The sequence below is a fragment of the Staurois parvus genome, unplaced genomic scaffold (assembly GCF_062004578.1).
Source record: "Staurois parvus isolate SC_StPar_1 unplaced genomic scaffold, SC_StPar_1.0 ptg000715l, whole genome shotgun sequence".
Lineage (NCBI taxonomy): Eukaryota > Metazoa > Chordata > Amphibia > Anura > Ranidae > Staurois > Staurois parvus.
The window spans coordinates 396738-410266 of record NW_028318511.1 but is presented as its reverse complement, the minus strand read 5'-3'; the positions used below and the strand labels follow the sequence as shown (position 1 = coordinate 410266).

The window sequence follows — 13529 nt, the reverse complement described above, 5'->3', positions numbered from 1 at the left end:
AGGATAGGTTCACCTTTAAAAATAAATAAGTGCACATCTTTTTGCAGGTAAAATGAATGTGCATTTATTACAGGGCTTGACAAAATCGGCTTTGAATCTAGGAGTCAGCTATAAAAAAGTTAGGAACCAGTTTTTTTTTTTAATGATAAAGTTCACCTTTTGCAAAAAAAAAAAAAAAAAAAAAAAATCTATATCTATATATCTATATAATGCATTTTTTTTGCAGGTAAAAATATGTGCGTTTATTATTTTTCATGGCAGGAGCCTGTAAGCCATTGCGGACCTGTAAATCTACTGCAGACGTGCCAGTATATCTGCTTGCCTGAATGGGATGCACAGGCAAGCAGATATACTGACAGGAAGAATCAATGAACTACCACAGTGCTCCACAGAGGACTGTGAATGATTGGCGTGGTTGGATGGGCGGAGCCTCACATGGCAATATTTAAAAAAAAATGACAGCTAGTGGAAGGTGAAGATCTTCCGCTAGCTGTCAAAGAGCAGGAGACAGGGCCTATTCATAAACAGACTCCGAACAGGAGTGTAACATGTTATGAAAAGGTGAACTTATCCTTTAAATCAGCTGCCTCGATACCAGGAACTGCATGTTTGGGGGCGTCTGCCAATATGAATTGCTCACACCTGGTGCCAGGCCCTGGCTGGGATGAAAAAACTCTATTGCCATTCCTGCCCCTTTTTTAGCTCATGCCAAAATGAGGCACGAAACAGACCTGAAGCCTGCCCCTCTGTACCCTAGTCGGCATGTTGAATGAGAGCATGGGGGCGAAAGCCATGTAGCCAATCCACACTGTATTCATCCCTCGGAATGTTGGTAGCCCACCCCCTTGCCGGGATTGACCGAGTCCTGAAGCTTTACAAGCTGTAGCCATTGGCATCTTTCGTGCATGTGTGGTGGCATTCCTAGGATGGCTCGTGTTTGTCTTACTGTGCTAGGCTTGCTGTCCGTGGAAGGAAGGAAGGATTCTTCTTTTCCCTCCCAGCATCTGTACATGACGACATCACACAGTCTGTGGTCCATGGATACATAACTGTTCACCTCATAGGACAGTGATACCAGTGACTCCTACTTGCGACAGTGAGAAATCACAACCCCACCACATTTAGGGAAGACAATGAAGAGCTACACAATTAGTTTGCGCTGACTGCCACTCAGCCAAAAACCCAAATTTAGGCTAGTAGTGCCTATTTAGGACAAGGGAGCTACACTAAGATAGAGGGTAAGTTTCAGATGTTCTCCAGAAGTAAAAAGGCTTAAATACGTGCAAGGTCCTATTTTGTAAGTATAGGTACACCATGAATCTTCAAGTGCTGTGATGTATATTTGTAATACTTACCCCAGACTGCCATAAACATTGCAAAGAATACTGTGCCTTCATTGTCAAATAAATGTGTCACCTGCAGAAGAAAAACTTGGTCAGTAAAAAAAAAAAAAAAAATTGTATGGGCTCCAAACTTGACATACGTAACAAAAACCTCTGTTTCAATGTAAATAAATATCTTGAGGACAGGCATTAATTAAAGGCAGCCCCATCAATCTTAAAAAGGGTTACTAAATCCAGGACCTTGCATTCACTATATCTGGTCTCCGACAGTACACAGAACATGGAAATGCAATTATTTTAGTAAATCTAAACTGTTAAATACCTTTTCTCATCAGCAGTTAGAACAGTCTTGTGACTGCTATCCGTGTCCAGTAGAGCACTGGTTAAAGCTTGTAGGAGTTTTCATTCTCTCCCAATTGCCTATGAGGCTGCATAACCCCTGCCTGTCTGGACAGTGCCGATTGGCTCTGTGCTGATCACATGCACTCTCCCAAGAGAAAAAAACAAAATCCACACAAACTCTATAAATACACAAAAAAACCCAACTGAGAATGTGCAGGTCGCCCCCAAGGCTCTGTTCTATCAGTAGATGGATTGGGGACAGTAGAAGGGGGGAATCAGAGAAGACGGGATCAAACATCCTTTTACACAATGCAGAGAATTAACCCCTTATGTTCCACAGATAGTATTACAAGCATGCTTTACTGCATATACAGACTGATTTTACTGTTGTGGGTTTAGTAACACTTTAAGCAGGTACTACACCACACCACACTTGCTCAAATGCAAGGTTCATATTTACCAAAAAAAAAACACTGCCAATGCCAGTAAGGGAGTCTGTAGGCAAAAACAAAACAACTGTGCAGCTTTCCCCAAAGTTGAACAATGCCCTTGCTATACGTATAGCTCATTTACATGCCTTAGAAAGCCTGATGGACAAACTCCTAGCGATCACATCTCATTTTGCCTTGTTGCTAGGACATTGCAGAGAGACTCCTAGCTCTTACTGTTCACCTTCACAGGAGTGAGCTTTTTTTTTTTTATTCAAACCCCTCACATGCACTCTCCACCCCCAGACACAATAGCTGTAGAGCGTTTGAGAGTTCACTCCTTTGATGGTGGATGTGACAGTAGGAGTTAGGATCCTCCTTAGCAATATTCTAGCAACAAGGCAGGAAAGGATGATGTGATCGCTGGGAGTCTTATAGTCAGGCTTCAGGAGGAATATAAATGGCCTACACCTACAGCAAGGGCATTATTCAACTTTGGTCAAAGCTGCAGTGTGTCTATCGCAGGCACCCCTTACCTACATAGGCAATTTTTGTGCCAAAAGGTAAACAGTGTCTTTAAGGAAACCAAAGACCCTCAGTGTGTGTGTCTGCACCAAATAGTTTAGAAAAATATAGAATAAAAAAATATATGGAGAATGGGGCTACCTTACCGACGCTTAATATAGTCATTGCTATGTACTGTATGTCCAATGTTGGCAACTCATATTTTAGAATTAGGGACCACATTTTGCAGAGAGGACTTTATGAAGATTGCAAAGCTTTGTGGATTTGCAAATATATGTAAGAAAAACCTCTGTTTCAATGTAAAATGTTGTAAATTGTTGCGATTTGATTTCCTGCTGAATTTATTTATTATTTTTAAAATTGCCATGTCTATGTGCACCATTCCTTGTTTTCCATTATTTTCTCTTGCGTTGTGACAATTTGATACATTTTTTGGCCCAATCACTGATAACACTACACCAGTTAAGCCTGGATATGCAACATCTTGTTAGAAATGCATCCAATCCCAATTTACTGTAAGTGTGCCTATATTACCACCATAGTGCTGTCGGTATTCCAAGATTTACAGTGTGGAATGTTCGGAAACTCAAGAGATGTGGAAAAACATCATGTTCAGCTCCACCAAAGACAACATTTTACATTTAGAATTCTCATTTCTGTACTGGTTCTGTCAGGTGTGTGCAGTGGTTAAAAGGAGATTTCCATCTGAAGCCTAGTTACTTCATACCAGAGAAATTCCTCTTAGGTCAAATATTTTTCACATGAAAGTAAAATGTCAGTTTTGGAATGAGACTGGCTTCCCCCGAAATTCTGAGATTGGGTTGGAGATCATGCTCTTGTGTTTTAAGCTTGAATGTGACAGTAGGGTATGTAGCCAGGTACTGGCCCAAAGCCTCTTTAAAGACTAACTGAACCACATTGAATGGTTATGGGACAGCAAGACCCAGCCAATCCTGTTATGCTCCCATTTTCATTACTCCCTTCTGATTGGCCTAGATAAGGTGCCAGGAGAGAAAAGGTGCTGAAGAGAAGGATCATGGGATGTGTAGTTTGATCCTCTCTGGGTGGAACTGCTTTATGTGCAAAAGAAAAACTACAGTTCGAGGGAGAGGGTTTTTGCAAAACTGCCCATGAAGACCTGGATCACTTGGTGCCAGACCTGGAGAGGAGGCAGAAGTGAGAACAGAGTGGTGAGCCTGTAGCACCTGTATGCCCCTGCTGCCTGCCACCAGCGGTCCATAGACACTGTATAATTGCTCACCTACTTTTAGCTGCACCAGAGGCACAGAGCAGAGCTGCCTGTCCCATTCAAGGTATATCAGGAACACAGATGAGAATCCCCAGCCTATTTCCCTGCATTCCAGAGCCACAGAACTGGGTTGCTAGCCCATCCTAACCATCCAGAAGTGTTAAGCGAGTTCATCGGAGTCATCACATCAGCGTACAAGGGGCCCCTCCAACACCAGGATCTACCGCTAATGCACAGGAGTTGGTGAGAGGGTCATTAATTCCTTGCACTAAACAGTAAGCACTCTAGTTCATCATTGTCTTATCCTATCACCCCTTGAGAGTCATCCATCCTAACCAGACAATCATTATCTAGACTATTGTTTAACTCATCAAGATTTCCCCTTCCCCTCCCATCTTGATACCTCTACAATTGACAAACTTCTCTCCATCCCTCAACCTGAACTTGTTAAACCTTTGTGATGGATTTTAGTTCAGAGTTGTACTCCACCCAGTTCCTTCTGCTACAATTGTGAAATAGTAAAGTCAGTGCTAATCACATCCACTGACCAGCTGCGTGTAAGAATACAATACACAGGTATATAAAATGTGATTGCAACACTAAATATAATTACATGTAATAAAATTCAGTGTCCACAAATGGCTGACTAGTTGCACCTCAGTGTCCCAACCTCTGAAGTGATTAAAATGTATAAAAATAAGAACATAAAAAGTCCAATAATGTTCACTTTCATCCTTCAACAAGCGATTGGAAAAATACCATCCATGTCAAACCTCCACTGTAAAAACTCTCTAACAGATGCCGCTTGCAAACGTCACTCCTGAAGACACGCGTTTGCTGGAAACTACATTGAGCCGTTCTGTAAAAGGCTTAAGGTCACGCTGCCATTCCCTGTAGGTCTGGCGGCCACTTATGCAGGTTTGCAAAGCGGCATGTGTTAAGAGTTTTTTTGGTGGATGTTTTTATTATTTATACTGTGGATCATGATTAAAATTACTTTACATATGAGCATTTTTCTATGGTGGATGACTGTGTGGATGTGAGAACTGCCACTGACCCCTGGTGGAGTGGCATAATATCATCCCATCATCTGTGGAAAGAATATAGCCATGTGGGAAACTCGTTGCTGTTCTAATGTTTGACAGCACACCTTTGTTGGGAGTTAGAAATTTTACCATACGATGGAGGAATGACATGGATGGTATTTTTCCAATCACTTGGTGAATGCTGGAAGTGAACATTATTGGAAAACAAACCTCAAAACAAAGCTGCTCCAGGTGAGTAGTATCAATCTCCCACTGACCACTACGCGTGAAGGTGCACACACAGCCGTCAGTAATAGCACAAGAAAAAAGGATCCGGAATCCGCTGCACTTCAACCTTTATTCGTGCTTCCATAAAATCACATACAGTATAAAAGAACAGTAGAAAGTTAACGCGTTTTACGCTTAAGACTAACGCAAGTCTTAAGCGTGAAAACCGTTAACTTTCTACTGTTCTTGACACTGTATATGATTATTTTATGGAAGCATGAATAAAAGGCTGAAGTGCTCTGGATTCCAGATCCTTTTTCTTGATTATTGGACTTGTTATTATTATACATTTTGTTAAGTATTCACATCAGAGGTTGGGACACTGAGGTGCAACTAGTCACAGTCATTTGTGGACACTGAATTATAGAATTGCATGTAATCATATTTAGCACTGCAATCACGTTTACTACTCTTCTGCTACATTTGTCTCACTGACTTAAAGCAGGCAAGGACTATTAAACTCAACAGTGCACCACCATAAGGGCCCCAACCGAGCTGGCAAGACCTAAAAAAGGTCCCCCCATGTGTTATTTGTTTTGGGGACCTGTATAATTTTTGTGGTAAACACCTACCCACTTTCACAGACTTTACTATCCAAGTTTTACTCTTTTGTGGGGGAACTGTTTAATTAGTATATTGTGCAGGCAGACTAGAACATAGCTGGGACATTAATAAGGCGGGACTTGATGGTAGTCCATAGGAGGTTTAGATACTACACTACTAGCTGCATCATTGCAACCTTTGTGCCCTTGTTACAATTTAAACTAATCAAAGCATTGGTGAAATCCGGGCCTGGTTATCCTCTGCCTTTTAGTACACCAACTATGGTTGTTAGGGGTTATTGCATTCTTTTGTTTTTCAGTGTGTTGTGTTATCCTTGTTCAGGCTGTCTGGCGTTAATAGAGCCACTTGATTTTGTTTCTGCTAATTCATTGTCAGGGGTAGAGATGAGCGAATCGAACCAGGCGAAGTGGAATTCGTTTCGAATATCGGGAAAAATTCGATTCGCATCGAATCCCAATTTTAGCCAACTTCGGGTGCACGAATCGAATTTTTCCCGATCAGCCGGCAAAAGTGTCACTGCAGAGAGCTCCGCTATTTCTGACAGTTCTGACAGTTCATTTACAGCGGTTGAAACATTGTATCTATTTGTTTCCATTTAGGATACAGATGTTTTTATTCGGAAATAAATAGATACAATGTTTCAACCGCTGTAAATGAACTGTCAGAACTGTCAGAGAACTGTCAGAAATAGCGGAGCTCTCTGCAGATACACTTTTTGCTGTACTGGAATACTTCTTCTTTTCATTCTTCTTCTTCTTCTTTTCATTCTTCTTCTTCTTCTTTTCATTCTTCTTCTTCTTTTCATTCTTCTTTTCATTCTTCTTCTTTTCATTCTTCTTCTTTTCATTCTTCTTCTTCTTTTCATTCTTCTTTTCATTCTTCTTCTTCTCTTCATTCTTCTTTTCATTCCTCTTCTTCTTCTTTTCATTCCTCTTCTTTTCATTCTTCTGCTTCTTTTCATTCTTCTGCTTCTTTTCATTCTTCTGCTTCTTCTTCTCATTCTTCTTCTTCTTTTCATTCTTCTTCTTCTTCTTCATTCTTCTTCTTTTCATTCTTCTTTTCATTCTTCTTCTTTTCATTCTTCTTCTTTTCATTCTTCTTTTCATTCTTCTTTTCATTCTTCTTCTTCTTTTCATTCTTCTTTTCATTCTTCTTCTTTTCATTCTTCTTCTTCTTTTCATTCTTCTTCTTTTCATTCTTCTTCTTCTTCTTCTTTTCATTCTTCTTTTCATTCTTCTTCTTTTCATTCTTCTTCTTTTCATTCTTCTCATTCTTCTTCTTCTCATTCTTCTTCTTTTCATTCTTCTTCTACTTCTTTTCATTCTTCTTCTACTTCTTTTCATTCTTCTTCTACTTCTTTTCATTCTTCTTCTTCTTCTTTTCATTCTTCTTCTTCTTCTTCTCATTCTTCTTCTTCTTCTTTTCATTCTTCTTCTTTTCTTTTCATTCTTCTTCTTTTCTTCTTCTTCTTCTGGCAACTCCACCACGCAGCTCATTTTTGTTCCAGTATTACTGTATTTTGCTCCTTCAAAATCCTGAAACTTTCTTTTGGCAGGTGTACAGACTCAGGTACTCAGTGCAGGAATGGTGGGAATCCCTCACAATGGACACAGCAGGTGTACATACAGACCCAGGAATTCAGCACAGGGATGGTGGGAACCCCTCATAATGGGCGCAGCAGGTGTGCATACCCAGAACCTCAGCACAGGGATGGTGGGAACCCCTAGTAATGGGCGCAGCAGGTGTGCAGACCTGGGACCTCAGCACAGGGATGGTAGAAACCCCTCGTAATGGGAACAGCAGGTGTACAGACCCGGGAACTCAGCACAGGGATGGTGGGAACTTCTCATAATGGGCGCAGCAGGTGTGCAGACCCGGGAACCTCAGCACAGGGATGGTGGGAACCCCTCATAATGGGCGCAGCAGGTGTGCATACCCAGAACCTCAGCACAGGGATGGTGGGAACCCCTAGTAATGGGTGCAGCAGGTGTGCAGACCCGGGACCTCAGCACAGGGATGGTAGAAACCCCTCATAATGGGAACAGCAGGTGTACAGACCCAGGAATTTAGCACAGGGATGGTGGGAACTCCTCCTAATGGGCAGAGCAGGTGTACAGACCTGGAACCTCAGCACAGGGATGGTGGGAACCCCTCATAATGGGCACAGCAGGTGTGCATACCCGGAACCTCAGCACAGGGATGGTGGGAACCCCTCATAATGGGCACAGCAGGTGTTAGGGGGTTTAACTCTCCAGCATCCATTAGAGACTGATATAGTAATATAGTTCATTCTTCTTTTCCTTCTCCTTCTCCTTCTCCTTCTTCGTCGTGCCCCGTGACTGCCCAAATGAGTGAAGTGTGCGGTGATTCTAAGATCGACGGCACTCATCTGCATGTCATACTGACTGACAGTATTATTTCTCTTCCCCAGCAGACTCCAAGGGCATTTAAATTAAAGGTACAGTGTTCTGCACTAATATAAAGGCTCTCTGAAGCCTAGAAACCCTTTAAATAAGTTAAACTCGCGGCGAATAAATTCGCATCGAATCGAATTTCTCCCGCAAATTCGGCGAATCAGCCGAATCGAATTTTTGAATAATTCGCTCATCTCTAGTCAGGGGTATATCAAAGTGGTTAAAGTGGTAACATTGATGGTCCCTGCTACAGATTAGTCTCAGGGGGTTTATTCACTCAGCAGGGTTTGCTGCATGTATTAATTCTCACTAGATTTCTTTAAAATTAGTGTTGTACATTAAAGAAATTAAAACTATTACAGAATAAAAGTCACACACACAGCATGTTTAATGAGGATTAACAATAGAATATGGTAACAATACATATCTGACTGATCAAGAATTTATGCCAAGAGCAGACTGTGCAAGAGAGAAAAGGCAAAAAGGGAGAAATGTTTACCAAGAGCGGTCTTTTACTGGATGTCTGTCTGGAATTAACAAGAACATTGTTGCTGTGTTTAGAAGACTGGGCTGGGGGGCATTGTCCAATGGACCAGTCCTAATAATATACTTTATGTTGGGTGACATGGAGTGTAGATACTTCACTCTCCATGTGTTACTAACGGCAGGTCCTGGTTGGACTGATGTCTAAATTATGTTCTACAGCTACCTACACCCTTTTCAAACCTTTTGATCACAAGATTCAGCAGGGGGGGGTAGTCTTTCAATTCCAACGTCTTTTTGTATCTGGGATGTCATATGACTAAATGCCAGTAGTTACAAAAGAAGCCAAACTTGGGAGATCTGTACCCATCACGAAATGACCAAAAGGTTTATTTGTTCCCCCAGGCCAGAGGTTCTCTCTCCTCCCTAGAATCCTATGCTTGTCCTGGGTTTAGATCTTACCTTTGCATATGTGCATGTCTCTGACAAGGGCCAGTAGGGACAATTCTGATCACAGAGTGGACACATCAAGGTTGTGTTGGCTTTGCAGATCTCCTGACTAATGAGAAAACAGGGTTTAAAAAGGACAACATGACAGCATTTGACAATTACCATCAACTGGTCATATAGTGAGAACATTTTGTCTTGTTTCTGATTAAATTTAGCTGCTGATGACACTGTCGGCACCCTCCTGCCCAACATCCTTCGATCTGAAAATTAAAAAGGGGCCAGGAAGAAAACGGTTAGTTGAACAGCGCTGCATCTACACAGATGCAACTACTGATCGGGTAGTCTGGCAGCATCAGGTACCAGCTTTCAGGATAAAATAGCTGTCAGGAATGATTCTGCCATCTATGACATTTAGCATGGGTGAGGGAATTCATAGAGAAATCTTAGTGTATGACTAGTGTAAATTATGCTTTAATACGTTGTTCCAGGTCAGTGACACACACACACACACACATATATATATATATATATATATATATATATATATATATATATACATATACATATATATATATATATACATATATATACACACACACACACACACACACACACACACACAGTCAGGTCCATAAATATTGGGACATTGACAGAATTCTAACATTTTTGGCTCTATACACCACAATGGATTTGAAATGAAACAAACTAGATGTGCTTTAACTGCAGACTGTCAGCTTTAATTTGAGGGTATTTACATCCAAATCAGGTGAACGGTGTAGGAATTACAACAGTTTGCATACGTGCCTCCCACTTGTTAAGGGACCAAAAGTAATGGGACAGAATAATAATCATAAATCAAACTTTCACTTTTTAATACTTGGTTGAAAATCCTTTGCAGTCAATTACGGCCTGAAGTGTGGAACGCATAGACATCACCAGACGCTGGGTTTCATCCCTGGTGATGCTCTGCCAGGCCTCTACTGCAACTGTCTTCAGTTCCTGCTTGTTCTTGGGGCATTTTCCCTTCAGTTTTGTCTTCAGCAAGTGAAATGCATGCTCAGTGGGATTCAGGTCAGGTGATTGACTTGGCCATTGCATAACATTCCACTTCTTTCCCTTAAAAAACTCTTTGGTTGCTTTTGCAGTATGCTTTGGGTCATTGTCCATCTGCACTGTGAAGCGACGTCCAATGAGTTGTGAAGCATTTGGCTGAATATGAGCAGATAATATTCCCGAAACACTTCAGAATTCATCCTGCTGCTTTTGTCAGCAGTTACATCATCAATAAATACAAGAGAACCAGTTCCATTGGCAGCCATACATGCCCACGCCATGACACTACCACCACCATGCTTCACTGATGAGGTGGTATGCTTAGGATCATGAGCAGTTCCTTTCCTTCTCCATACTCTTCTCTTCCCATCACTCTGGTACAAGTTGATCTTGGTCTCATCTGTCCATAGGATGTTGTTCCAGAACTGTCAAGGCTTTTTTAGATGTCGTTTGGCAAACTCTAATCTGGCCTTCCTGTTTTTGAAGCTCACCAATGGTTTCCATCTTGTGGTGAACACTCTGTATTCACTCTGGTGAAGTCTTCTCTTGATTGTTGACTTTGACACACATACACCTACCTCCTGGAGAGTGTTCTTGATCTGGCCAACTGTTGTGAAAGGGTGTTTTCTTCACCAGGGAAAGAATTCTTCGGTCATCCACCACTGTTGTTTTCCGTGGTCTTCCGGGTCTTTTGGTGTTGCTAAGCTCACCGGTGCGTTCCTTCTTTTAAAGAATGTTCCAAACTGTTGTAATTCCTACACCGTTCACCTGATTTGGATGTAAATACCCTCAAATTAAAGCTGACAGTCTGCAGTTAAAACACATCTTGTTTGTTTCATTTCAAATCCATTGTGGTGGTGTATAGAGCCAAAAATGTTAGAATTGTGTTGATGTCCCAATATTTATGGACCTGACTGTATATATATATATATATATATATATATATATATATATATATATATATATATATACCGTATTTTTCGCTCCATAAGACACACTTTTTTCCCCCCCAAAAAGGGGGGAAAATGTCAGTGCGTCTTATGGAGCGAATATAAAGCGGCCGGTCCAGTATTTCTGCCGCCACCATGTCAGAATACCGGGCCGGCCGCTCAGCTGTTGTCTCCTGCAGGGCCTTACCTGTTCCTCGCTCCAGCGCTGCACAGTCTTCCCGCGCTGGCTTCTGTGACAGCCGGGTGCCCACTGCGCATGTGCTGCGCTTTGTGAACGATCCGGTGTCTTCTGGGACACATGACAGGTCCCAGAAGGCGCCGGGCCATTCACAAAGCGAAGCGCTTCTCGCACCTGCGCAGTGGGCACCCGGCTGTCACAGAAGCCGGCCCGGGAAGAAGAGGGAAGGCAACTCCGCGGAAGTGGGAGCGGGTACCTGTCAAATTCAGGTACCCGCTCCCCCTCCCTCCCCAAAGGTCAGCAGTCTCTGGTCATCTCCTGTACTGTCTGCAGTTTCTGGTCATTCCCTGCACTGTCTGCAGTCTCTGGTCATTCCCTGCACTGTCTGCAGTCTCTGGTCATCCTATGCACTGTCTGCAGTCTCTGGTCATTCCCTGCACTGTCTGCAGTCTCTGGTCATTCCCTGCACTGTCCGCAGTCTCTGGTCATCCCCTGCACTGTCTGCAGTCTCTGGTCATTCCCTGCACTGTCTGCAGTCTCTGGTCATCCCCTGCACTGTCCACAGTCTCTGGTCATCTCCTGTACTGTGTCCGCAGTCTCTGGTCATCTCCTGCACTGTGTCCGCAGTCTCTGGTCATCTCCTGTACTATGTCCGCAGTCTCTGGTCATCTCCTGTACTGTGTCCGCAGTCTCTGGTCATCCCCTGTACTGTGTCCGCAGTCTCTGGTCATCTCCTGTACTGTTTCTGCAGTCTCTGGTCATCTCCTGTACTGTTTCTGCAGTCTCTGGTCATCTCCTGTACTATGTCCGCAGTCTCTTGGTCATCCCCTGTACTGTGTCCGCAGTCTCTGGTCATCTCCTGTACTGTGTCCGCAGTCTCTGGTCATCTCCTGTACTGTGTCCGCAGTCTCTGGTCATCTCCTGTACTGTGTCCGCAGTCTCTGGTCATCTCCTGTACTGTGTCCGCAGTCTCTGGTCATCCCCTGTACTGTGTCCGCAGTCTCTGGTCATCCCCTGTACTGTGTCTGCAGTCTCTGGTCATCTCCTGTACTTTGTCCACAGTCTCTGGTCATCTCCTGTACTGTGTCCGCAGTCTCTGGTCATCCCCTGTACTATGTCCACAGTCTCTGGTCATCCCCTGTACTATGTCCACAGTCTCTTGGTCATCCCTTGTACTTTGTCCGCAGTCTCTGGTCATCTCCTGTACTGTGTCCGCAGTCTCTGGTCATCTCCTGTACTGTGTCCGCAGTCTCTGGTCATCCCCTGTACTGTGTCTGCAGTCCATTGGTTCAGAATATTTTTTTTCTTGTTTTTCACCTCTAAAACCTAGGTGCGTCTTATGGTCAGGTGCGTCTTATGGAGCGAAAAATACGGTATATATATACACACACACACACACACACACACACACAATTGCAAGAAAAAGTATGTGAACCCCTTGGGATTACATGGAGTTTTGCATGAATTGGGCATAAAATGTGCTCTGAACGTCATCTAAGTCACAACAATAGAAGAACACAGTCTGCTGAACATAATACTACACAAACATTAGATGTTGCCATGGTTTAATTGCACATAACATGTAAACATTCACAGTGCAGGGAGGAAAAAGTATGTGAGGCCCTAGCTTAATGACTTCTCCCAGAGCTAATTGGAGCCAGGAGTGAGCCAACCTTGACTCCAATCAGTGTGATGATATTGGATGTGTTGCTGACAGCTGTCCTGCCCTTAAAAAACACACACCTGTTTTGGGTTTACTGGTTTCAAGAAGCACTGTCTGATGTGAACCATGCCTCGCAGAAAAGAGCTCTCAGAAGACCTACGATCAAGAATTGTTGACTTGCATGAAGCTGGAAAGGGTTACAAAAGTATCTCCAAAAGCCTTGATGTTCATGTGTCCACGGTAAGACAGACTGTCTACAAATGGAGAAAGTTTAGCATTGTTGCTACTCTCCCTAGGCGTGGTCGTCCTGTAAAAATGACTGCAAGAGCACAGCGCAGAATGCTGCATGAGGTAAAGAAGAATCCCAGAGTGTTAGCTAAAGACCTACAGAAATCTCTGGCACATGCTAACATTTTTGTTGACACATCTACAATAAGGAAAACATTAAACAAGAATGGAGTACATGGGAGGACACCACGGAGGAAGCCATTGCTGTCCAAAAAGAATATTGCAGCACGTTTGAAGTTTGCAAAAGAGCACCTGGATGTTCCACAGCACTACTGGCAAAATATAC

At 42.8% G+C, this 13529-nt stretch overlaps 1 protein-coding gene across 2 annotated transcripts in view; it reads right to left on the bottom strand.

Annotated features, from left to right (window-relative positions):
- The window catches only part of ANO9 (anoctamin 9), a 93325-nt gene that overhangs the window by 31073 nt on the left and 48723 nt on the right, over window positions 1-13529 (bottom strand). For both annotated transcript variants that reach the window (XM_089653516.1, XM_089653515.1), the window contains exons 9-10: window positions 9124-9220; window positions 1356-1416 (exon numbers count right to left, since the gene is read on the bottom strand). In XM_089653516.1, coding sequence (XP_089509642.1) covers window positions 1356-1416; window positions 9124-9220 — 158 coding nt within the window. The remainder of the gene's footprint in view (window positions 1-1355; window positions 1417-9123; window positions 9221-13529) is intronic.